Genomic DNA, 26,884 nt, shown 5'->3' with positions numbered 1-26,884 from the left:
GGCTGTCTGCTGGCAAAATTCCTTCTTCCTCTGGGGAGATGAGTCTCTTTTTCTCCTAAGGCCTTCAACTGCTTGGATAAGGCGCACCCACATCCTGGAGAGTCATCTGCTTGACTCAAAATCTACTAATTTAAATGTTAATCTCATGTGAAAAATACCTTCACATCAACATTCAGACCTGTCTTTGACCAGCTATCTAGGTTCCGTGGCCCAGTCAAGTTGACACGTAAACCATTGCAGCCAGTCAAAGTGACTTCCCTAGGTTATATTGCTGGCGAGTGGTGGACACACTATGTGAGCCTAGGTCTGTCTGGATCTAAAAACCCTTGCTCTCTTCACTGTGCTGTAGTGCTTTCATTGAATCAGGTTGTTTCTTGTAGCAGAGATGTCAGTCGTTTTGTGAGAATGAAAATTTAGCTCTGAGCGGGAAAGGAAGGTGATTTGGAAATGCCAGGTGCTAGAGGAATTGAGTAATGGAAAGGCAAATTGGGAAAAGCTCATTTGGACAGTGATGCAGTAGAGAAGAGCTTTTGTTGACATAGGGAATGAACAGAGAGGTGACCATCAAGCTTGGTCTATTCAGCAGTGTGGACTTGGCCTGGAACTGGCTCTGTAGAACATTCTCCATGCACATTTACTCTAGAAAATGATCTTTGTGAAGGCAGGGCCATGTCTTTCTTATTCTCATAATTGCCCTATGTGCCCAGTAGCTGTTAGATTAATGAAGTCTCATCTACTAAATTTATAGAAGAAGAATCAGAATGAGGACTTAGGTATTGGATGACTGTGGGCGGATGTGCTTTTGCGATGTTTCCTGAGGGGTTGAGGATGTCATCTGTTCCTTCTCTGGTGTGCTGTCTGGCTGGACCGGGGGCCTTGTGTGGCATTGCCAGTCAGAAGCTGTCCTCTGCCTCCCATTTGCTGGTCGCTAGCCTAGCATGAGACCAGATAGGGCCCTGCAGGCTCTCACGGTCCTCTAAGCAAGAAGAGTGATAGCTGATTTGTAGTATCTACTATGTTCAGTTCCTGATTTTCCATGATACCTGGCTGTTTACCAAATTCTGCCCTAGAACTACCTCTCTTATGGCTAAATACAGGACAACAAATGAGGTAGTGATTGTGATAATTAGGTTTTATAGTTAGGTTTATTTGGGCAGGTTTATTTTGGTTGAAATTATTTGTTCTCACTCACGCACACATAGTTGATTTTCAACACTTACTAAAATGGAAGAAGGGACCAGACAGAGACAGGGACGTTTGATGTCCTGACTCTCAAACTCACTTGGTCAACTGACCCTAAATCAAGAAGGGTAATGCCCTACATCTAGACAGATTTATTCTGAAGTATGATTTCTAATCCAAACTTTTAGGTTCATTTTACTATTATGTGAAATGTCGAACTGGTTTTTGTCGTTTCTTGGGTGACGTCAGGCCTTATCTCTCTGCTTCAGCGGATACCCCTGTGATCTCTGAGGAGAAAGGGCCCTGTTACCGACTTGTCAGTTCCGGAAGGCAGTGTATGCACCCCCTGTCTGTTCATCTCACCAAGCAGCTCTGCTGTTGTAGTGTGGGCAAGGCCTGGGGCCCACACTGTGAGAAATGTCCCCTTCCAGGCACAGGTAAGACATGCCCCGCTGTGCGCTCACATTCATTCCCGGCCACACAAGCACACAGGATGATTTGGGCAGCTTGGGTTATTTGTGGTTTCTGACTTTAAAATTAGTTATTAATAATGCGATGTGTTTTTATCCCTTTTGTAAAAACCATGAACGTACGAGGTTGAATCAGTGGGAAAAATTACACGCAAAGAGCTTTTCCCATTTGTGTGTAACATTAGACTTCCTTTTGGATGTTAAGAAAAGCCATTGCGTTTTATCCCTAGCTTCTAGGGCCCTAAGTCTGTTGTTTGAAAGTGTGGAGAGACCAGAAGGCCCTGTTGGACTTGCACTTTCCTGATGATTGCTCACCGCCTGCACAGCGACTAGACCTGGTGCAGGTTAACTCTTTCACTCATGTATTGAACAGGTGCCTCTCAGGTCCTGTTAAGAACATTGTGCTTGATTTCTCCAGTTGGAAATGGAGAAAATTATATTCACTATGAGTATCATTGATTGAATTTATGCTATGAAGATTAATAACTCAAGGGCAGATCCTGCCAAACTCCCATGAACTTCTGGGTGGGAGCTGAATATTAAGAAGTGATGATTCTTTATCCTTCGGTTGAGTACATAATGGCCTAATGCCCTGAAAGCATAAATTTATCTAAGTGCCTTGCTTATACCAGGGAGTCACCAACTTCTCAAGCAGGGTCAAGTAGAGTTAAAGAGAAGAGAAAGAAATATACCTGCAGATACTGGGCATGATATTATCAAAAAAGGAGTGGCCCCAATTTCACTGGCATGGGGTAGGCATAAAAAAAGTCTACTCAGTTTCTTGTTCCATAAGGTGCTTCCCACATGGGGAAGCGTATTAACTCTCACAGGGCCATTTAATGTCTTAAGCCTATAACTTGCACTGTTGCAGACAAGTTTTAAATATAAATTTAACTATCGTGAGCCATGTTTGTTGATGGCTAGGATCAGAAAGAACTGGAAAAGCAGAGACAGTATAATGTTGATGGTAGTTTGGTTTACTGGGTCACTTGACACATCTCCAGAAGGCCCTAGTATCCTCCTGTGGGATCTGATCCTCTCAGTATTAAAAAGTAATAATCAGTTAAATTCATGATCTTGATAATTCACAGACCCACTTTACGTTCAATTTTGATAGCTTTTGTAACCCTTACATGAAGCATAGATCAAGACGGTAAATGTAACAGCGGAAGACTTTTCCATAAAGTGCAGTAACTAAGTTTGAAAATAATATTAAAGATAAAATTTTGGCACTTAACCAGTTTTTGGATGTATGGTGATTTTCGTAAGAGTAATGTTTAGTTCATTCATGCTTCAAATATTTGATAGAAAAACATTTTTGCTAGGAACATCTATTCTTCCAGATGAAAATTGTATTTCATAGTTAAGCATAAAAATGAGGTTCTACCATTTAATGTGTGATCCTTAGAAAAACAAATTTTAGCATGTTTTAAGGAGTATTGGGGGGTTTTATTTTTACCAAGAGCTAATTTTAGGTCCAGAACATCAAGAGGAGATCTCTTGTTCAGTGGAAGTGAAAAGTGACTTATTTTACTTTCAGTTTTAAAAGTAGAAATAAAAACGTTGACCATGAGCTCCTTGGTGTCTGCATTTGGTAACTTGCCTCCAGCGCTGACACCAAAGGGCTTAGGTGGATCGTTCCTCCTCGGGCCACACACTGCCTTGCCTCTCTTGTCTTTCCCCTTGACTCATTCCTGGCGATTATGCGATGGAGGCTAGCAAATCACAGGTCCCCAGTCAACCTTTTTTTTTTTTTTTTAAAGCATACAAAACCACCTTCCTGGCGGGAATAGCAGTTCCAGTGCATAGAAGATTTCCTAGCCCTCAGGATAATTCGACCAGTTGGTCATGGTCAGGCTTTTGCTCACTTGTCATCCCTCTCCTTGAAAATACCTACATTCTAACTTGGCGTGTCCTTTTTTCCTTTATTTCTACCCGTCATCTCTTTAGCATGTGTATTTCGCTGGATTCCTTTTCACCATCCTGAGAATCTCTCTTCAAAGCCACTTGCCCTGTTTCAATCCTTCTTAACCAGCCTCCCCATATTAGCTGATAACCTCCATCTTGGCTGAGTCCTTTGGTTTCTTCAACTGGAAACAAATTAGGATGATTTCAGCACCTCATTTCCCTCAATAGTGATTTCTTTTTCTTTTTCAACCTTCTTGCTAGTCATTTAACTTAGATGTTACTGAGTTCCTGGTTAATAACTAGTGAAGTTAGACCAAAGCAAGAGGGAACAGTCTGATTTTTGCTGATATTACACTCCCCCTGAGATATATATAATATATATAGTATGTTCTGTACCTAAAAATCTAATGTATTACATATATTTTATGTGTGTAATACATGATATGATATAGAATATTAAATAGAAAATATGATATGTATGCTATCTCCTAATTTGTAGCTGACATATGTTAATGTATATAAAATATGTGCTCTCTATATGCTATATATGCTATATATATATATAAAATTCTGATTGGGTAGGATAAGGAATTAACAGATGGAGAAATGTTTAGTAAAAGAAAGGGTTGGGTTTTTTCTGTAAATATGCAAGTTTGACAGAAATTCAAGCATTTTGCATCTGTTTTTGAAGTTTTTAAATGTAACTATATTAGTGATGATTTATTAAGAGATATTCATCATGCTGTTTTCCTCTGTATAAGTTTGCACTTTTAGATTTTTAAAAGGAATATTTTCCCATCCCAAATCTAGCTGCTTTTAAGGAAATCTGTCCTGGTGGAATGGGTTATACGGTATCTGGCGTTCATAGACGCAGGCCAATCCATCACCATGTAGGTAAAGGACCTGTATTTGTCAAGCCAAAGAACACTCAACCTGTTGCTAAAAGTACTCATCCTCCACCTCTCCCAGCCAAGGAAGAGCCAGTGGAGGCCCTGACCTTCTCCCGGGAACAGGGGCCAGGAGCGGCGGAGCCAGAAGGTGAGAGTGGAAATGGATCGCGGACCTAGCCATCTGTCTGTGGGTCTTTGCTTTGGTTTCCCTGCTTATAACCTCTAGAACAGGGGTTTTCAGCCTCGGCACTATTGACAATTTGGGGTGGATAGTTCTTTGATGTGAGGGGCTGCTCTGTGCCTTGTAGTATGTTTAGCAACATCCTTGGCCTCTAACCCCTAGAAGCCAGTGGCACCCTCCCCCTCCCAGCTGCTACAACCAAAAAGGTGTCCAAGTATCACTAAGCGTCACCTGAAGGCAGAATTACCCCTGATTGAGAACCACTGCTGCAGAGTAGTATGTACCTAGCAGGTGGCAGTATTCGATGGTCATCTCAGGACATTGTCTTGTGTTTGGGAGCTACTTTTTCTTGGTGTTTATTCCTGGAGAGTGATTCACATTTTTCAGGGAGTAGCCTGAATTCATTTCTGTGTCTGCAGGGCCATTTAATACATATGTATTTACTTTAAAAAATGGAATCCATAGACTTTAAAAAGTTAAAGCGTCAACTGAGCGTCCATGAAATAGAGTCTCACAGGCAGTCAGGGATAGGGGGAAGCAAAGTGAAGAAAGATAGGATCAATGAAAGAGATCTTGGAGATCACCTAGTGAAGTCTTCTAATTTACATTTTGAGAAACCAAGACTTAGAGCAACTGACTTGCAGATGTCATACAAAGAGTATGTGATATGACCAAAGAGCACATTTTTCCAAGGAAGTGGTTAAGGCCGGCTACTCCAGAGGGAGACTAGAGACAAGGGGCTTTGACTCTCTGGTTCGGAAAGAGGGATTATCTATCTCCGTCTCTCCATAGAAACCAGCATGTCCAATACTTTGAATATCTTTGTCACCACAAAAGTGCTCACCCCAGATGGGAGGAACAAAAATCTTAGCTTTGTGTGGAATAGGTATTGGCTTTAATAAAGCTCCTGTTGGCCTTTCACACTTGATTCTTTGGTCAGAATTCAGGGTGTCCATTTATGGGTTTTGTGAGGGGAGAAGGTGCCCAGGTTAGTGAGGCGCTGGGAGCTTGGCAAGGAAGAGAGGTGTCTTTTCAGGGCTCTGAACCTCTGTGTGTTCTAGCCTGTTTTATTCCCCTCTCTCACTTGCTGCATTTCTCCTTGGTTAGGCAGACGAGGTAGGACCTCACCTAGAATTGACAGTGCTGGCCAGTTTGCTCCTGTGCACTTGGCCAGATGTTTGCACCTTCTCCGCCTTGGCACAAGCAGGAGGAAATGGACTGTGGTCCAGATTCTGCCTCAAGAGTTTCTTGGTGGTGGGTTAGACAGGATAGAAAGTTAGTTGACTTTTTCTAACCCCAAGAACATTGCAGCAGTGCTAACAATCTGGGGCCCTGATTGGTTTTACAAGTTAATGCATCTACCTTTTATATTAATGTTTATAGAGACGTTGACCCATGAGAAAAATCCCTGTGATTATTGATCTAAGGCTTAAGGACTAATTCTACATACTGATTTTTGAAAAGTGTTTCAAAATAGAAAGGCATAATCACTCCCGCCACCACCCTATAATAATGTCGATGATGGTGTAACCTGTGATTTGTTCAACATGCAGATGCTAATCTCTCATTGGATCTTGCTGGCTTGTGATTCTTTTCATGATCTTGTTAGCATATCTTCCTGAAAATGCTCACAGGGCTTCATGAAAGATCACTACGCACTAAGAATGCAGCACCCTTTCTTTGGTCTCTTATTGAAATAGGGCGTTCTCTTTTAACAGTGACATCAGAAAGCATTTCAAACATTATTTATTATGTTAAGGATAAGTATAATGAATATGTTTGTTTTCCAAGGTGTGGGAAGTTCTACAAAATTGAGATTAGGCATGAAACAATGTACCAGGAAGTGTTGCCTCCTTTAACTTTTTTAGTTAGCAAGTGAGTTGGAAAGAACTTCATCACATCTGCTACCTGATCTCCTGTAATTGAGGAATGACATAGCACAGATACTTTTCCCCTGTCAGTTGTGTAAAATTCTCCAAAATGGTAGATGACCATAATTCTGCATTTGATTTAGTTTGATTCTTAATCCTGTTGGAGACATACTGAACTTTTGTTGCTTTTTAGAAAATGAAATATTATGTAGTGGACTGTCTTAAATTGTACTAATGTCCTTCTTTCTTTTTTGATTTTAGTGGCAACTGTACCTCCTGAGAAGGTAATTTATTCATTGTTTGCAAGTCGTCTTTTGTTACCTTCAAAATGACATTCTTCTAGATTATGTGTGATTTTTTAAGACTTAAATACAGTAACATGTCTATTATGCATTATTTCGTTTAAGGAAATATAGCATTCATTCATTCAGTAAATATTTATTGAGCACCTACTGTATAACTGGCACTACTCTGAATGTTAGGAAAACAGTAGAGAACAAATCAGACAAAACTCCTTGTTCTCAAGGAACTTAAATCTAGGGAGAAAAAAACGATAGGACTGATGGGAATCAGGGGCTTAAATGAAATTCAAGGAGTCAGTTCATGGCCTGGACCATCTATGGAAAGAAAGGTTCTGACATGTTTATGTAATTGTGTATTCTCAGAGTGCATATATATACTGAGTGATGTACTTCTTAGTTCAGCTAATATTTGACGTGCATGTTTGAGTTAAATTGGAGTAGGAGCAGAGCTTACCCTTGAAATTTATAATCAAATGCTGGGATATTACTTCTTTAAAATTTTAGAGAAATTTTAATCTATCTTTTTTTGGCACCAGAAGAAGGCTATGAATTGTGAGATTTATCAGTAGAAAATACTGGCATTTGCTGGAGCTCTGTCCTATTTATGTAATATCGTTCCTTGTCTGAATATTTCTTTATTGGTAACATGAAAATTAGGTAATTATTAAATGTTTATACACTTGTGCAGTGTTCATTCAGTTGGCAAGAATGCAGTAATTATTAGGATTTAGATGGGTCATATACATATGTGAATTATTATAAGTAGTTTTGTAAATCTTTAGCTTATAAATAGGGGGATAGAATAACATAAGTGTTAAAAGTGCTGAAAGAATCCAGAAAAAAGGAACGATTTTAGACTGATAGCATCCAATAAGGAAAAATGTTACATTATATTGACCCCAAAAGAAGTACAACAGATATGCATATTTGCAGCTCTTGGGTAGCATTTCCAAAGATCAGTGATGTACAGTAGTTTGCAATTTTGTTGATTTTGAATTTCGTTCTGGGTGATGAGTGGGAGGAATCCTTTAGCCCATGAGTGGGCCAGCCAGCTCCCTGACAACCTCATCGTATCTGATTTTGTTCTCCTCTGTTTATGCTTGAGTTTATGGTAACTCTCATAAAGGATCTGAAAGAGGGCCTGAGAATTTGCTTGTATACTTTTCCTGCAGTTTATTTGGAGAGGAGGCAGTGGGGAAAATGCAGCCATAGGCTTTGCGGGCTTGACTTTTTGCAGAGGTCTCACGATATTAAAGATTGATGAAGAGAAAGCAGGGTGGTCCCTTGATGGGAAATTACGTGCGCATAGGTGCAGTGGAGGGAGGGGACAGCAAGAGGTCAATCAGGGGAGCAGGGGAGACTCCGTTAGAAAGAGAACTTGGTGGGGGGGACGCTGCTTTGGAAGGCTTGGAACACCAAACTGCAGTTGCAGTCGGTGGGGAAATACCCTCCTCCTCAACTGGACCGTACTTGTCAAGTGGAGAAGTGACATTGGTTAGGAAGTAGGAAGTTGGCCGCCCCATGCTGCTGGGGGTGGGGAGTAGGGGGGCAGGTGTGGAATTCTGTCTGTAAGCTGCAGGAGTGGACTCACATCTGGTCATGGTCTGCTCCTTGCTAGCATTGACCATGGGCTGCAGGGGGTGGGCTGCAGTTGAGACTGACTGGGGTCACCTTTTAATAGATAATAGAAAAGCTAGTCTGTATTCTTAAGAAGAGGGGGAGACTCACCGGACAGGAAGCGTCTCGGAGACAGTCGGCGACCGGATGGCTCTAGGTGAGACAGAAGCCAAACAGGAGGAGGAAGTGGAGGGGTCAGCTTTTGAAATACTTCAGTCATGACGAAAAGAGAAGCAGAGGAGCTGATAGAAATTGAGATTGATGGAACAGAGAAACCAGAGTGCCCAGAAGAAAGCATTGTTGAACAAACCTACACTCCAGCTGAATGTGTAAGCCAGGCCATAGACATCAATGAGCCAATAGGCAATTTAAAGAAACTACTAGAACCAAGACTGCAGTGTTCTTTGGATGCTTGTGAAATTTGCCTGCAAGATATCCAGCTGGATCCAGAACGAAGTTTATTTGACCAAGGAGTAAAAACAGATGGACCTGTACAGCTTAGTGTACAGGGAATTTCTTACCAAGGAATTGAACCAAAGCTAAACATCCTGGAAATTGTTAAACCTGCAGAAACAGTTGAAGTAGGTATTGATCCAGATGCCGAAGCAGAAGCACATCTTGTTGAGGAAACTCAAGTGATAACTCTTGATGGCATAAAACACATTACAACCATTTCAGGTGAAACCTCAGGACAAGTGACGAGATGGGCTGCTGCTCTGGAAGGTTATAGGACAAAGCAAGAACGTCTTGGGGTACCCTGTGATCCCATACAGTGGTGCACAGACCAAGTCCTGCATTGGGGTGTTTGGGTAATGAAGGAATTCAGCATGACCGATATAGACCTCACTACGCTGAATATTTCCGGAAGAGAACTCTGTAGTCTCAACCAAGAAGATTTTTTTCAGCGGGTTCCTCGGGAAGAAATTCTCTGCAGTTTCTTCGAAAATATGTATTGGCAAGCCAAGAACAACAGATGAATGAGATAGCTACAGTTGATCAACCTGTGCAAATTATTCCAGCATCAGTGCAGTCTGCTACACCAACAGCCATTAAAGCTATAAATAGTAGAGCAAAGGCAGCTAAAGTACAAAGAGCTCCAAGGATTTCAGGAGAAGATAGAAGTTCACCTGGGAACAGAACAGGAAACAACGGCCAAATCCAGCTGTGGCAGTTTTTGCTAGAACTTCTTACTGACAAGGATGCTCGAGACTGCATTTCTTGGGTTGGTGATGAAGGAGAACTTAAGCTAAATCAGCCCGAACTGGTTGCACAAAAATGGGAACAACGTAAAAATAAACCTACAATGAACTATGAGAAACTTAGTCGTGCATTAAGGTATTATTATGATGGGGACATGATTTGTAAAGTTCAAGGCAAGAGATTGGTATACAAGTTTGTCTGTGACTTGAAGACTCTTATTGGATACAGTGCAGCAGAGTTGAACCATTTGGTCACAGAATGTGAACAGAAGAAACTTGCAAAGATGCAACTCCATGGAATTGCCCAGCCAGTCACAGCAGTAGCCCTGGCTACTGCGTCTCTGCAAACAGAAAAGGATAATTGAGCCCAGGACCTTTTGGGAGTCCAAGGTCTTGCTTAAATGTTAGAGCAAGTATTGCTCTTACCTTTATTACTGAATTTGAATCTTCTTTTATTTCTAGACCGTACAATCTGATGTATGATTTTTTATATGTATTTCATACTCTTGTGAAAAAAAGGAGGGGGAACTGTGGGAAAAAGTAATAAGTGCTCAATGTTTCTAGAAGATGCATCACAGCAGGATTAACTGAGATGGGGAGAAAGAGGAATCTTGAGAGGTCGATTAGATGACCACAGGAAACTGAGAATGAGAGAGTGAGTGCACACGAGGGTAATGGGGGCTATGGATGTGGAAAAAGATGAACAAATATAAGGAATAGTGGAAATGAGCAGGGCTTGGAATGAGGAATGAAAGAGGGGTACTAAAAAGTGACTTTAAACCTGGACAGGTTAATGGCTGTGGCGTTAATAGAAATGAAGAAGGTGGAATCGGAGCCTGGATGCTTTGGGGAAGGGATGGGTTTGAGGAATTTGTGGAATATCTAAATGGAGTTACCATATAAGCACTCATGCCTACACAATTGGGTCTTTGATGACATACTCAGGCAGGATATCTATTTTATCAAAAGCAGAAACGGTGATAAGGTAAAAGGGAAACAGAGGCCAGGGGAGTGGGCTTTCTGGAAGATGACAGTGATTAAAGCAAGGAGTGCTTTAACCAGGAGTGGTGATGTGAGCGCTCTGGGCCCACAGTGGTGTGAGTGAGGTCTCAGATCCTTACCTAGCCCGACTGTTCAGTCTGCAGGAGCCCTAAGGAGCTGTAACTGGAAACTGAGCCCTGGGTGCCAGTCGGTTTCTTTGCTTCTGGCCCAGAGGACAGGGGTGGTCAACAGGATGTGTGAGGTGTTCCTCCAGGTCCCTATTTTTCTGTTGCTGTTTGACTACCAGTATTCTGAGAGGTGGAGGTGTAAAGTTACTGTAATGACTGACCGGCTTACTGTATTTTAATGTATTGTGTTCTTTGTTATGGCATACCTGTATCCATTACTTAATCTGCAAAGTGTGGCTGGACATTTTATTTGGGCAGAAGCCACATGTGAATGAGGTGATGGTGGAGTTCTCCTCTGGGGTCAGTTTTGCCTTGTTCCAGACCAAACGTGGGCCCCTGAGCCAAGGCATTCGTTTAAAATATCTGAAGAGACCTTTTGCTTTGGGCCCCCGGGAAATGGGTGAGGGTGTGTGCACATATCAGCACTGCTGGGAAAACTCAAGGGCTTAGTATAGTAGCAGCACAGCAACGGTTCCTTTTTTTTAAATTTCAAGCAATTGCCCAAGTTTTTGTGTACCTGTGATATTTGTTGCCTTTCTAAGAGTAAAATTTATAAAAATAGTAATATGTGGAAACTAAAAATTCCTGCTTTCTGTTTTCTTCTTTTTTTCTTTTTAATACAACCATCTAGGAAATACCTTCATTGGATCAAGAGAAAACCAAACTTGAGCCTAGTCAACCCCAGCTCTCTCCAGGCATTTCCACTATTCATCTGCATCCACAGTTTCCAGGTAGCCTGTGTTGATTTGTGCTGTTTGTAAGAGTACTATGAATAAAAGAGTAAGATGAGGATTTTTTTGTGTCTTTGGTTTTAAAGTTTTAATCAGGAGAGTTCCTAAGTGAAGTAAAATGTGAAATACACTTATGTATATTAATATACTTATATAATGTTAGTGTAAGTATGGTACAGTCAATCCTTCTTTATCCGTGGTTTCACTTTCTGCGGTCAGCTGCAGCCCAAAAATATTAAATGGAAAATTCCAGAAGTAAACAATTCATACATTTTAAATTGTGCATTGTTCTGAGTAGCATGATGAAATCTCGCGCCGTGCTGCTCCATCCTGCCTGGGACGTGAATCATCCCTTTGTCCAGTATCCATGCTCTATATGCTTCCTGCCCGTTAGTATAGGAAAAAACATAGTATATGTAGGGTTTGGTACTATCTGCGGTTTCAGACATCCACTGGGGAGGTCTTAGAACATATCCCCCTCAGATAAGGGGAGACTACTATATTATAAGTATTATAATGATAAAATTTTTCACTATTTTCTGTGGTCAGGAGTAGTATATATTATTAGAACATTATTGAGGTTCATCATTTGATGCAGGGTCATTTTTCTTGGCTTCCAAATTGCTCTCAGATATTCTTGCTAAATGTTGAAACCAGGGCTACAGGCTAATACCATGAGCTTTAGGGACCCATAGCTGTTCCTATATCCAGGAATTACTGTGGTATGTTGTTAGATTAAATTATGCTTGCATTTTGAAATGGGATCTCAATGCACATAACAGCCTTTAATTTTCATTTTATTCCCTCCTTCCTCGTATAGTAGTGATTGAAAAAACATCACCTCCTGTGCCTGTGGAAGTAGCTCCTGAAGCTTCAACATCAAGCGCCAGCCAAGTCATTGCACCTACTCAAGTAACAGGTAGGTGCAGTATTGATGTCACAGAGCCTGTGGAGGAGACGTGGATATGAACTTCATTTTAAATGTAGTGTCAAAGCTGTATCACATGTATCACAAGATTGCTCATGGCAGAGTTAGTCATAAGAGCAAATATTTGGAAATAATCTAAATACTGTTTAAAGGAGGAATATGTTTAAACGAGTTATGGTACATGTGCAGCAGAATATCACATAGCTATAAATGTTTTAAAAGTATTTAATGTTGTGAGGAGATGCTTATGGCAAAATATTAAGAAATATAGAACACAGTGATTCCAATTTTATTTTTTAAATGTTTACAAACAGAAAAAGTTCATCACAGTGTTTAACCATCCCCAGTTGATAGGATCATGGATAACATTTATGCTCTCCAATATATTTTTATATATTTTAAAATTCTTTATAATAAACATATATTATTTTAATCATTAGTGACAAATTATAAAGATTTATCATAATTTGTAACCAACAGCCTGAAAGTTAATATCCTTAATGTATAGTGAGGTCTTATACATCAGCAATAAAAATGCTGATAGAAAAATGGAAATAATGTAATCAGGTAATTCATAGATAACATACCAAGAAACATATATGTAATAGGAAATTTCAACTTTACGAGTAGTCAAAGAAATGCAAATTAAAATGAGAATTCTTTATTCTTAACAAATCAGTATTTAATTTTTACTAGAGTGAAATTGAGGCTCTCACACATAGCTGAAAGGAATGTAAACTAGTTGAACTTTTCTGGAAAGCACAAACTGGCAATATGTGTCAAGAACTTTAAAAAATCTTCAAGACTTTTAAGTCAGTATCCCATATTAAAATAACTAGTATAAGGAAATAACGTCCCCACAAACTGTTGTAATGGTTTATATAAATGGACGCTTACCACAGCACCATGTATAATAGAGAAATAGAAAAAAAAACCTAAGTATTTAACTATAGGGAAATAGATAATTATATCTACATTGAAACAGTATGCTACCATCAAATATTACAGTATTTTTGAAGAGTTTTTATTAAAATCTCTCAGAAAATGGTCACAAGATATTGTTAAATACAAGATGAAGTATATGAAAATGAAGGATACAGTGTATTAAACCAAATATGTGTAGCTGATTCACTTTGCTGTACAGTAGAAACTATACAACATTGTAGAGCAGCTATACTCCAATAAAAATTTAAAAACAAAGAAACACAAGGATTTACTGTATAGCACAGGGAACTATATTCAATATCTTGTGATAACCTATAATGGAAAAGAATCTGAAGGAGAATATAAATATATGATTGAATATAAATATAAAAAAATAGACATACGTACATTGAGAAAATGCTAGAAGAAAATACATCAGATATTAGCAGTGATTATTTTTTGTAGTGGGGTCTGAGAAGTTCAGGTGTTGTTTCATTTTAGAATTTTTTGTGTATTCCACATATTCTTGTGTGGAAATATAGTATTATAATCAGAGAAAATATCACTAAGATGTATCACAGCAGCTTAAGTTCCTGATGTCATTGCAGGATGAGGCTGGCAGTGGGTTGGCAAGAGAAGCTAATAGAGGAGTTTGCAGCCTCCCTTAGAATTTCACCTCTTCAGAAACATGACATGCATCATTTCCAATAGACATGTGCTTGGTTAGATGTGTTAATTAGTGGGACTGTGGTGATCATTTCACAATGTATACATATTAAAATAGCAAGTTGTACACCTTAAATACATACAGCTTTTATATGTTTTAAAAAACCAAAAACTTTTACCCATTTTCTCAAAATTGTGGATGTAATTTCTCTTAGATACTTGAACTGATACAGCAGACTAGAAAGTGTTTTTAAAAAGCACCCCTGCCCCAAGGTGAAATGCAGTTGACTAAATAGTGCAGAGTCACATCACGGACCCAGCAGTGTGTTTTCACCTACTTCAAGGATACCCTCAAGGTGCAGCTGCACCCAGAGCCATGGTCTTCCCACATGAATGCAGGGCAACTGCTCTTTGGTTTTACTATAAATACCGAGTAAAGTGTTATAGAAATGTTAGCTATTCTAAATATTTCTAGTGATACGGTGAAATGCTAGTGATTTTTTTTTTAATGGCTGTGGCTAAAATTGTTATTCTCTGTTCTGAAGTCACATGTATGTCTACCCACTTTATTAATCCCATCTATGAGAGACTCTGCTATGCAGTGCAAGGCATACAAACATGTAATATACCATCTTGGTCAGGGAGGATTTTCTCATTGTTTATATCAGCATTAAAAAGAAAAATTGCAGTCTGTCAGTGCAAAAGTTCTTTCAAGTACTGTTTCCATTTTCCAATGTGAAGACATACTTTTGTGCCTTTTTAACAATGGCTGACTTCAACCATCAGACTTCTTGCAAACTAGCTTTGTAGAGGTTAAGTTTGGCTGGATAAAGGTAGCCAATCATTTAAATGCAGGCCTGTGAGGAATAATAAATTGCAGTTACTCAACTTCAACTGAACTGCGGAGCTGATTGAAAAAAATGAAAGTAGCTGTGCTATATGAAGTTGTTAGAAGACAGCTTAATTTGAGTTTGGCAGAGATACAGGGCTAACATCTGCTATCACATGTTTGAAGCACAAATATTTCCTTCCAGGAAACAAGTGACATTGAAATTTTATCTTCATGCAGCATTTGTAGGTGCTCTGACTTCATATAGTAAAAGAATCTTTCTAGAACAATCCATGGGGAGAACATTGTAAATAGTCTTTGAATTTAAATGGCTTGCAATTTTTGGAGCCATACTACATGATCTGTAATCTACACTAGAACAAGAGGACTGTTTTGTATCAAATTTAATTGAAATCAAAATATAGATGTTCCCATTGGTTTTGATAAGAGAGCCAAACATGTAGATTGAAGGAGCAATCTGATCATTTCTTTCTGAAACATTAGGCAGTGTTTGTTTTGTTTTGTTTTGTTTTGTTTCCCCTAGAACACAAAGGAGGTAGATGTTTGTCAGTCTTAGTTTTATCCATAAATTGAAGAAAGGAATAGAATAATAAGTAGGTACCTAAAATAAACAAAATAAGCTCCACATTGCTCGACGATGATATCTTTATGATGGTGAGATTGGAAGTAGCCTTTGCAGATTTCATCAGACTCACTTTGACTTGCAATAATTATAAAGTGAGCCACGTATTTGCAGGGAATAAGTGTGATACTTCCCACTCTCAGCAGCTCAGTTGGTGGTTTGCAATATTATTGGTATACTGTTTCCAAATAAATGATACATTTCAGCATATAAATTCTTGATTTAGCATAGTATCTTAATAGCTCAAGGATAGGTTGGAAAATCAAACCTTTATTTCTCTGGCGAGTATTTACAAAGTGGGAACATCTGCTTCAGTTGTTGTGGGACAGTTTATGCTCTTTGTGGGGCAGTTAGGAAGCCAGGGCATTTCTGTAAACCTTTCCATGAGTTGACATTTGATGCCTTCCTCCAGCTCTTCCTAAACTTTCTCCATGGCCCTTGCAGACCAGCCAGAAATTATTCTTTGACTTTCAATGACTGCTTTTTGTAAACCTTTGTAATCATCATGGCCCAAACATTATAACAACTATTTTGCTCATTGGGTCTTTTCCAGAACTCAGAAATGACCACTTTATAAAAACCTTTGTCCCTGAAGCATATTACCAGTATCATGACAGCCTCAATAAACTATGTACGCTAATGGAAGGTGAACTTTTTTCCATGTTAACTCATCATGCTTTAATATTTCGAGCTCTGTTTATTTATTTATTTTGAGTAATCACATGATGAGGAAAAAAGCTAAAGGTCAGCATACTCACTTTCATATTTTTGTCAAAAGCTCTTTTTCATTTAATTCTTAAAAATAAAAACACCATGGGCTTCCCTGGTGGCGCAGTGGTTGAGAGTCTGCCTGCCGATGCAGGGGACACGGGTTCGTGCCCCAGTCCGGGAAATTCCCACGTGCCGCGGAGCGGCTGGGCCTGTGAGCCATGGCCTCTGAGCCTGCGCGTCCGGAGCCTGTGCTCCGCAACGGGAGAGGCCACAACAGTGAGAGGCCTGCGTACCGCAAAAAAAAAAAAAAAAAAATCTAAAAAAAATAAAAACACCAAACTCTTAAGCCCACCACTGGCCTTTTTGCCGGGATAAATAGAGCGTTTGGTTTTCCACTGGCTTTTAGTCATGGCTCTTCTTCTAAATTCTAAACGGGCTCCTGGGAAAGAAACAGTAAGGTCCTTGGCCCAGTGCAGGTGAAGCTCTTTCAGGGGCCACATGTAGTAGGAAAGCATAGGGCGGTCCTGCAAACCCAGGGAAATGTGATAGGTGTTATGAAGGAGGACACCTGGAAGAGTCCAGTGGGAGCAGTCTCTTGATCTCTGGGAAACCAAACATGCTTTAGAAGAGAAGACATTATCATTAACCACAGTGCCCGGGAGGCCAGTAATTAGTGCTTCCTGTGCGAGGCTTTGCCATATTCCCAGTGTTTGTGTTGACGCTATCAGCATGTACAGGGAAATGTATGTTTTGACCTGAACTGATCCTTTCCATGGGAACAGGCTCACAAGCCAATGTGTGAGTGACCTCTTAGAAAAATGTAAAGCATAATGTCTGTGCCCCAGAAAACCCAGAGAAAGCCAGCAACTTGTTTTCAGTTTTAAGACAATACCCTCAGGACTTGGCTTTCTGTATAACTTATATGTGATCAAGAATGAAAGTGGGGCTTCCCTGGGGGCACAGTGGTTGAGAGTCTGCCTGCCGATGCAGGGGACACAGGTTCGTGCCCCAGTCTGGGAAGATCCCACATGCCACGGAGCGGCTGGGCCCGTGAGCCATGGCCGCTGAGCCTGCGCGTCCGGAGCCTGTGCTCCGCAATGGCAGAGGCCACAGCAGTGAGAGGCCCGCGTACCGCAAAAAAAAAAAAAAAAAAAAAAAAAGAATGAAAGCATAACAGACAAGGAGGGAAAGCACGGGAAGAGGTGGTGGGAGACATGTTTTTAAAGTTTTAAAATAGGAGTAGCAGTAATTTACTTTTTACCTTAAAAATGGTATTGATCAATTTTTTTTGGTTCTTTTTTTTTTTGAGACGTGGTTGACATAACATTATATAAGTTTAAGATATACAGTGTGTTGGTTTGCTACATTCGTATATTGCACTATGATTACTACAAAAGCATTAGCTAACCCCTTTATCATGTCACATACTTTTCCTTTTTGTGTGTTGAGAACAGTTAAGATTTAATCTCTTAGCAACACTGGAATTTATAATACAGTATTGTTGACTATAATCTGGTAAATTTTTTGATGAGTAGTAAAGAGAAAGCAGAGGTGTTTCGAAGTTGTTATGGCTTTCTTTTTTTGTTTAATTTAGAAGGGTGGAATCCTCCTAGCAAATGGATAAAAGGTATCTCTGAGGACAAACTAATAAGTTACATTCATCACTCCTATATTAAAAAAAAAAATGGGGCAAACAGTGTAGAAATCAAGTATACGTTAGTAAATGTCCCTTCGTTCCTTTGATGTATCTCTTAGTACCCTCTAGTGGTGTCAGAGTAACATTTTCTTACATACGTTAGTACCAACTGGGATCAACATTTTCAAGCTGCATCTTTATATACTTAATCTGAGGTAATCAACTAAAAATCCTCAAGCTTTCCTCATAACTATTTCAACCTCATAGCTTCCATTTAAGATACTAGATTGGAAGGAAAGGCTATTATTATTCATTTCTTAAGACTAAGGAATTAAAATTCTTAACCATTTCTCCTATCTTAGATCTGACTTAAGAAGAAAAGATCTAAATATTGGCACACTGGTATAGGAATGTATCTCCTCTGAATTAAGCATCACATATTTTTGAAGACTTTTGTTCACACATGTAAAATAATCCATCCTAAAGCTATACCTGAAAGGACAAATAAATATTTGGTAATCAACATATTGGTATGTGTGGGGCTGGGGGTGGGGCAATGAGTACTGATCAAGCCTTTCCTGAAAACCCCAGATGTACAGCCTTTTAATTCTGAATTCTTGTTCCTAGTATATTAAGTCATCTTCTAATTTTTCTTTTTGCAAATCTGATCAGTATGTCTTTTCTGCTTTAAGCAAATGGCAGATAAGAACATAATGGAAATAATTACAAAGAAAATCAAGAAATCTAAATACCAATAATTTTCAAAGAAGGCATCTACCTACCTTAAGAATAGCTGGTTAAAGATGTGCTTCTCACACTGTTCTACTAAAGAATTCTTAGAAACAGAGAAGGGAGTGCTTACCTGAGGGTCTAGGAGTAGAACCTGGAGAAGATTACCTTTTCTACCTTCAGATTTTTGTGGCACATAGAAATAATAATTTTTTAAGAAAGACTTTTCTGATTATAGAAGTAATTATACCTGTTCATTGTAGAAATTTTGAAAAATACAGAAAAATATAGACAATACAAATCCCCATAATTGTAACACTTGACTTATTTCCTTCCAGTCTTCTTTCCTGTGCATAAAATAATTTAGATCATATCCTATATTATAATTTGTACCTAACTATATTTTCTTAACAAATAAGCATTATCCTATCCTGTTAATGATTATATAATGATCTATGCTACGTATGTATCATAATTCATTGTTTTATGTTGTTAGTATCAGTCACTTAAGTCTAGGCAATCGTGTTAATCACCCATTTTTTTTAGCCATTTGGATTATTTTTTCTGTAATTTGATATTATACTGACTATAAACAGTCTATTTTTCGGATAGTGAATTAGCATAAATAGGCTCACTAAAGGTATAAGTAACTTGTAAATGTGTGGTTTTTTCATAATCCAAGTGATTTGGTGCAAAATACTGCAGCTCTGTAGTCATATGCGTCCTTATAAAGCCTAGCAACTTTTCAAATGACTTGCATCAGTTGTCTTAAAATCACAGCACAGTGAATAACACTTGATGAAAAATGAATGTGGTTTGGGTTTTGGAGAGCAACCTCAGCCCCAACTTAGGTCATTTCCATAGTGAATTTTTGTTAAAACACTGTTTTTCACATCTTTCTTCAGAATTCACAGTGGGTTATTGGTGACAGTAGCATGCCTGTTTTTCTTTTCCTTCAAGCCATAGATTGCTCTAACAAAGGTGTGATTTAGCTTGTCATGCTTGAGGCCCCGTCTTCCTCCACTGGGCCACTTGGGCTCATCCATGGTCTCGTCTGTTTTAAGCGTTGTTTACTACGTGATGACAGTGAGATAATAGCCCAAGGTAGTTATTATAAATGTGCTGTTTCTTTGTTATCTATTCTTAAATGACTTCAATAGGAACAACCACAGTAATCAGTAATAATGGCTAGCTTTTAAAAAATTTTATTTATATTTTTATTTTTGGCTGCGTTGGGTCTTCGTTGCTGCGCGCGGGCTTTCTCTAGTTGCAGCGAGTGGGGGCTACTCTTCGTTGCCGTGGGTGCTCATTGTGGTGGCTTCTCTTGTTGCGGAGCAAAGGATCTAGGTGCGCAGGCTTCAGTAGTTGCAGCACGCGGGCTCAGTAGTTGTGGCTCACGGGCTTAGTTACTCCGCGGCATGTAGGATCTTCCCGGACCAGGGCTCGAACCTGTGTCCCCTGCATTGGCAGGCGGTTTCTTAACCACTGCGCCACCGGGGAAGCCCGATAATGGCTAACTTTTATTGAGCACAATATAATGTGCCAGGCATTGAGCTACATGCATTATTTAGGTTAACTCTTTAGAACTTCACGCTCTGAAGTTGGTGCTCTGATAATTCTCATTTACACAGACAGAAAAGTGAGGCTTAGATTGTTTAAGTAACTTGCTCTTTGTTACAGAGCTAAGAAAGGGCAGCGAGTTTGGTACCTGTACTGTCCTCCAAGGCTGGGCTTCTGACCACCAGCTGTGCCCCTCGCCCCCCACTATTCTATTATACATTCTTACAAAGATCATTGAAATCAACAGACTGTCTTGGAGTAATTCATCTCAGGTCACCTTTGAGTCCTCAGGTCAAAGGACTTCACCCACTGGGAGCTCCTCTCACCTTGCCTTGACCACGGCCTTGTCTGTGGGTGGAGTGAGGACTCGGGGCTCATCTTCTCAGGCTTCATAGAAGAAGCCAGTCTCATGCAGGAATCAGGAGGAGAGTGAGGGAGGAATTGAGCAGAGAAGATTTGGAAGAAGATTCTGTACTAGTGTAAATAAAATATGCTCCTGTTGAAATTGGCAAATGAAGAGTAAGTTGCATCCAGAAGTTCTGCTTTGATTAGAAGTGGTAAATCTTTCTGGAGAATTAATGAGAAATTTGGAAGGAGGTTGAATATAGTTTTTGGAACTTGAATTTGGCCTGCTAACAAATAGAAAATTTCTTATTTCTTATCAGGAGAAATCATGTGATTGGTCCATCATTCAAAATGAACTGGAGTGGACAGAAACTCATTGATGGGCCATCTTGGAAATTCACAATTGACTATAACGTTTTAACATGGCCTCTTTCCGAATTTCCACCTTCTCCAGTTCATCTTAGAAGTTGTTTCATTAAGAATTATTCATGACCTTGGCTGGGGCTAACTGATCAATTATGAAATGATGATCATCGGTAATCAAATGAATTTATACTTGATTTTAGAGTATAAAATTTTGTTTTCTAATTGCATACCTGGCAATAAGGTAATCAGGAAACACAAGTAATGGTTTGCAAGTAGCAATGGAATCTTTGTTTATATCTGTTTTTCCCTACATTTTTTTATTTTTAAAGAAATCAATGAATGTACTGTGAACCCTGATATCTGTGGAGCAGGACACTGCATTAACCTACCGGTGAGGTATACCTGTATATGCTATGATGGCTACAAGTTCAGTGAGCAACAGAGGAAATGTGTTGGTAAGAAGAGACACTTTTGGTAGATGAGATTATTAAATATCAAATATTTGCACATAAAGAACATTTTTTTTATTATGGGGAAAATGTTATTGTGTTTAATTTTTAAAAAATTTTATCCCTGAGCTAAGGGTACTCAAAAAGAGGTTCAGTAAACTCCTAGGAAGCTCTTACCGCTTGGTTCAATGCTGCCTACCTTGCCAAGTGTAATACAATTACATAAAGGTGGAATAACTTCCCAAAGCTTTTCAGGGAAAGAATATAAAATTAAGAGTTCTAGAAATAGCTATCTACAAGCATATTTAGCAAAACAAATTAATATATTCTGCAGTAAAGAATTATGTTCATCTAAGTTCATAAAATCTGATTTTTAAAAGGGATTTCTATATTGAAAATCAATATATGCTGACACAAAACTATTAATGAATTTATGAAGTAGGGATCTCATATATGCTTCTTTGGGGAAAAAAATGAATCTCAAAAAGGGGTGTAATAGTGTTAAGTAGGTCATTTTAATGTGTTAACACTAAATTTAATACCATTTTTTTAGAAAAAGAAAATTCAGCACTAAGAGCTATAAGGCAAATATAGAGCAACAAAGGCATATACCTAATTAAACCCACTTTAATATGCTAAATGCCATTATGCAGATGTGACTTTTGCAGTTTTGTTTTGCATATATATGTGGGGTGAGGTGTGAGGAGAACATCCACCTGCTCCATCATAACATGGCTCTGTCTCTTGAATTTGTATACATTAGATGTATTATGTTTAGAACCCCAGCACATAAAGTTGAAAAGGGCAGTCGGTCGAGATGATTCAGTCTCGCTTTACCCAAGTGCACAGTGAAAGAGTGCCTGTCCCACCATTTCTGACTGTCTCTGCTGAGCTGGCCTGGGAGTTGCACAGTGAATTCCAGTGCTTACATGACTCCAGTTATCAGGCAGGTCCTTTTGTGGTGACCTGAAATCTTTCTCTTTGAAACACCTATGTCAGGGTTGTAGCTTGAGCTTTCAAAGCAGTACACCATATGTGTATTCCCTTTTCCCAGTAACAGCCCTTCAGGTATTCAGGAAGACTGATCATGTCTCCTTTTACTGTTTTCCTCACTTATAAAGGTTTGTGGGACACAGGGGTTGGTGTGCTGGTATTTCATGAACAGAGAGACTGAGAATTTCATGCTAGACTACACTAATCCTTTTATCTGTCTTTTTGTTAACAGATATTGATGAATGCGCTCAGGCCCAACACCTCTGCTCCCAGGGACGCTGTGAAAACACTGAGGGAAGTTTCTTGTGTATTTGCCCAGCGGGGTTCATGGCCAGTGAGGAGGGTACTAACTGCATAGGTAATGACAGTGTTCTTTCAGATGTGTAAATTCCCACATGCGGGTTTCTACCTCCCCTAAGATTCCGTCAGTCCAGGGCTTATTCAGACCACCCCAAATTTATTATTAAACCCCTGTTACAACATAGGTATCTGCTAGATACTGGAAGGTTAAAAAATGGAATTTTTTCCCCAACAGTTTTGAATGAATAGTATCAAATGTCTGCAAAAACCAGAGGCGTTAAATGTTTCTTTTGGATTCGAGTAAATCAAAACCACTCAATTTTTTGGAACAAATCAAAGAGATGATAGATGTTAGGAATCAGTTGCTTCATTCTTAACATCGAACTAACCTGGGAGACGGGAGAGGTTTGGAATTATGTTTTGGGAAATAAAACTCGACAACGTTTTCTGCTTTGCGTAGATGTTGATGAGTGCCTGAGGCCAGACGTCTGTGGGGAAGGACACTGCGTCAATACCGTGGGGGCCTTCCGGTGTGAATACTGCGACAGCGGGTACCGCATGACCCCCGGAGGCCGTTGCGAGGGTGAGTCTGCTGAGAGGATGGGGAGCCTGCGCCCCTTTGAAGTGCTGAGTGCACGTGACCGTGAAATGCAGGGCTGGGTCCAGAACCCAGGGCTGGCGGGCACCTGGCCTGGTACGAATTTTCCTTCACCACCGATCTGTGCAGGATACCAGCTCATCCAAGCTCTTGCTGCCTTCTGGGATCACAGCCCCTTTGCCTTACTTCAGTGGCTCTGTCTGGGTCATTTTCCACCTTCATATGCTCTTTATTACTCATTTCAGTATCTGCCTTCTCTGGTATGTGGAGTGAAATCACTTTAGAACAGTTAACTGCAGAGGATTTTGGTACAAACCCAGACTTAATTGTAGTGTCTGCATCATTCATCTGGGGGCATGGTGCAGGTGTCACCAGTGCGGGCTTATTGTTTTCGACCTTTTCGCCTTGTTCCATTCCTTTGTCTCAGCTTCTTTCTTTCACATGTGTTCTGGGACTTGCTTGCAGACTGTCTACAGAAGTGCTGTCTGACCAGCTCCAAGTCAGATTCCAGCTGCGCTAGATAAAATTTCTTTCGTATTGACCCCAGCAATGGATTTGCTCTCGTTGTAAAAATGTTTTGAAAAGTTTTTAACTTTTCAAAATTAAAATGATTAACCATTGAATATTTCTGCTCGTGCCTGTGTCCAAGTCACACAGGTACTTTTTGAAACCACCATGGTACGCTTTGAATAATGATTTTCGTGAAGAAATATGTTGAACCTCTGCTTAAATCTTGCCAAAGAAATGTGAGGGCAAAGGAGCAGGGGTCTCTGGGCACGTTTTTGAGGAGCCTGTCTGTAGGGATGGTGCTGGTTCTGTGGGGTTCCCTGCCTGGCTGCCTGACATTGAGCCTCTTTTCAGACGTGGCTGGGCCTCCAGCACTCGGGAGGGATGGGCCAGTTGGGGCAGGCTGCTCTCAGCTGTCTCTTGGCTCCTACATGTTGGTTTTCTTCGTGGTTCTAATGACCGGGTCTGGAGGGAGAGCTCATTAGACAGTTTTTTGGCAGCCTGCACCTGCCTTTCTTGCTGGCCCCTTGCCTCAGCCCCGAGTTATCTGGAGAGAAGTGGGGAGCGTTTTATGTTACTGCATCTCTGATCAGCTCCCATCGGAACACAGATATGAACTCTTCTCCTGACGGCTGAGGGCCATGGGACAGCACAGGTGTGAAGTGTCCCTACTTTCCTCTTACGGGGGACTCTCCCTCTGCTCTGGAGGTAGCTTGAGGATGGGGAGAGCAGAGACTATGGCCTGACCCCCGCACTCAGTAACTGTCTAACTTGGAGCCAGGTACGTAGCCCCTTCAAAACTTAGTTCTTCATCTGTAAAATGGGAACCATGCAGTGAACTTTCAGGCTTGTGCAAGTAAATGGGTGTTGCAGAATGTTGTATGGTGCCTGTCACCTTGTTAGTTCTCAAGAAGTGTTAGTTTCCTTAAACTTCCCCTTTCCCTGACTCGTTTTGTTTTTGCATAGATCTTCTCAGAACATCTGTAATTGTGGGAATGTTTTTTTTAAAAAAAGGCATGGGTATGTCTGACAAGCATTTATTTGCAAAGCAATGCTCCTCCAGAAGGTCAAATATGGATCCTCAAGTTCTACACACAGACTCAGGACAGGAAGATAAGCTATTTAGGAATTACCAGAGCATAAGGATGGACAGTAGAAAGGAATAGAGAAGAAATTTGAAGATAAAGGAAATAAATGGAAAGCAGTTAGGAGACTATTCAGTGTATAGAAATTATTTAACAGAAATATCACCAGCATTCCCTGAGTAAATAATTATATAATTCTATCCCCATGAAAAGGCTTGAAATGAAGGAGTCAAATAATGTAGCTGTTTTCTCATTTCATCATGGACTAGAACCAAAGGTCCCCGGGCTTCTGGCTCACTGAAGATTTTCTCAGCTGTCACTGACAAAGTTGCTTTCAAACAGCGCCAGTCTCCAAGGAGTCTATTGTAGTTTACAGACGTTATCTCATGCATCCTTACTTTATTCTGTGAAGGTATTACCAGGCCGGTAGTCCCTCATTTACAGATGAGGGAACAAGCAAACAGAGGTGAGAGCAACAGGAAATGCAGGGATATTGTCTTGTGTTTCTCAGCGTTGTACCTTATTTATCAAACCAGCCTATCTCAATGACCCTCTCTGACTTAGCAGTTGTAGTTCCATTTTTTAAAATATCCCATACAGAGAAGGATGTAATGCTGTTTGGAAAATGAAACTGGCAAGCATCATCTTTTTGTAGAACAAGAAGTCCCAGAACATCTGACCTAAAAAAAAACACTGTGTGTCATTGTCTATTGGCAAGAATTTTTCGCTGATAGGAAAAAAAAAAAAAATTACAACACTGACCTGGTGCTTATTCTATTAATAACATCTTTTACCTTAAGCATCTTTTCACACATCTATTGATATATAATGAGAGATGATTTTTAAGAACTTACCAGAATGATGACCTCAAATACCCATGTATGTTCAGTGTATTCATTATATATTTCTTTCACTTTTTAACTTATGTCCTGAAAAATCTGTTTACATTTTAGGTATGATTAGAGGTCCTATATACATCTCATATTGAGACACTTAGACATTGAATCCACTCACTTGAATTCAAAACTCAACTCCAGAAAAACACCTATTTTTGTTGGGGTTGGTACCCAAGGTTTTACTACTCATTTTAAACTGTTGAACCATCTCCTATATGTTACTTTTCCTCCATTTTATTGTTTTACTATTCTTAAAAAAGCCTGAAGCTCCTGTATCTCTGCCACAGTTCTATCTGTATTTAAGGTGTTTTTTTTCTCCTCACATTGAAAAGAACAAGGATTAATAACTTTCGTTAGCTGTGAATGGGAAAAGTAAGGTGTATTTTAAACCAGAATGTATTACCCTATGATCATTCACTGTATTTTCTGGAAAATCTTGGAAGTATTTGATGAGTTCATTCTCTCCTAATATTCTTTTTCCACCTCCAAGGAATTCCTCTCATATGCAATGTTTTAAATTATTCAAACCTAGGATGTTTTGGGGGCCATGAAGCCAAAGCAAGGATTTCCCTAGGGCATCCAGTGACTGCAGAGAGAACCTCTAGCCAGGTGGATAAATGGCTTCCTCACTCTCATGTCCATTTCTTGTATTTCTTTCTGGCAAGCCATGCTATTACTTGAAAGGTTTGATGTCCAGAAAGTGGCCCCAGAGAACTGCCAATTCCCTGAGTGGAGAGGTCTGGGCCTGCCAGGTGGAGAATTGGGGCCATAAAGGTTTGCATGCATGGTATGCATGGTATACTCGGCCATGCATTCTCACTGTGTGTTTAAGTACAGACCCAGTGTGTCACTTTTTCAGTTATTGTTTTCCTCACCAAAATGTAGATAAAACATGCCTCTTTTCCCCTTCATCATACGAGTCAGTTTGTGTTTTAGTATTCTGATAAAATGTCTGTGACCTAGCTTTTTTATTTTTTCAGATGTTGATGAATGTTTAACTCCAAGTACTTGTCCAGATGAGCAGTGTGTGAATTCTCCTGGATCTTACCAGTGTGTTCCCTGCACGGAAGGGTTCCGAGGCTGGAATGGGCAGTGTCTTGGTAGGTACTAGAGTGTTATCATAGTTGTGTTTCGTCTGTCTGGTGCGTTTTCTGACAGAGTGGTATAATGCCAAGTGAGGCATCTTTCAAAGTGGAAAA

General features: G+C 39.8%; 2 protein-coding genes across 13 annotated transcripts in view; both read left to right on the top strand.

Moving 5' to 3' along the window:
• LTBP1 (latent transforming growth factor beta binding protein 1) overlaps positions 1 to 26,884 on the top strand; it is a 432,767-nt gene that overhangs the window by 285,630 nt on the left and 120,253 nt on the right. For 4 of the 12 annotated variants that reach the window (XM_060170096.1, XM_060170100.1, XM_060170101.1 and 1 more), the window contains 9 exons: positions 1,452 to 1,619; positions 4,371 to 4,598; positions 6,764 to 6,786; positions 11,421 to 11,520; positions 12,341 to 12,439; positions 21,187 to 21,312; positions 22,532 to 22,657; positions 23,060 to 23,182; positions 26,666 to 26,785. In XM_060170096.1, coding sequence (XP_060026079.1) covers positions 1,452 to 1,619; positions 4,371 to 4,598; positions 6,764 to 6,786; positions 11,421 to 11,520; positions 12,341 to 12,439; positions 21,187 to 21,312; positions 22,532 to 22,657; positions 23,060 to 23,182; positions 26,666 to 26,785 — 1,113 coding nt within the window. The remainder of the gene's footprint in view (positions 1 to 1,451; positions 1,620 to 4,370; positions 4,599 to 6,763; positions 6,787 to 11,420; positions 11,521 to 12,340; positions 12,440 to 21,186; positions 21,313 to 22,531; positions 22,658 to 23,059; positions 23,183 to 26,665; positions 26,786 to 26,884) is intronic. The other 8 variants (XM_060170098.1, XM_060170102.1, XM_060170107.1 and 5 more) reach the window with 3 other exon arrangements.
• LOC132531975 (GA-binding protein alpha chain-like) lies at positions 8,577 to 10,092 on the top strand. Its single transcript, XM_060170109.1, is given in 2 exon segments — positions 8,577 to 9,345; positions 9,348 to 10,092. Coding segments are annotated over 2 exon segments (1,344 nt in total). The 5' UTR covers positions 8,577 to 8,639; the 3' UTR covers positions 9,986 to 10,092.

The sequence above is a fragment of the Lagenorhynchus albirostris genome, chromosome 13 (genome assembly GCF_949774975.1).
Source record: "Lagenorhynchus albirostris chromosome 13, mLagAlb1.1, whole genome shotgun sequence".
NCBI classification, from domain to species: domain Eukaryota; kingdom Metazoa; phylum Chordata; class Mammalia; order Artiodactyla; family Delphinidae; genus Lagenorhynchus; species Lagenorhynchus albirostris.
This window is presented reverse-complemented; position numbering and strand designations above follow the sequence as displayed.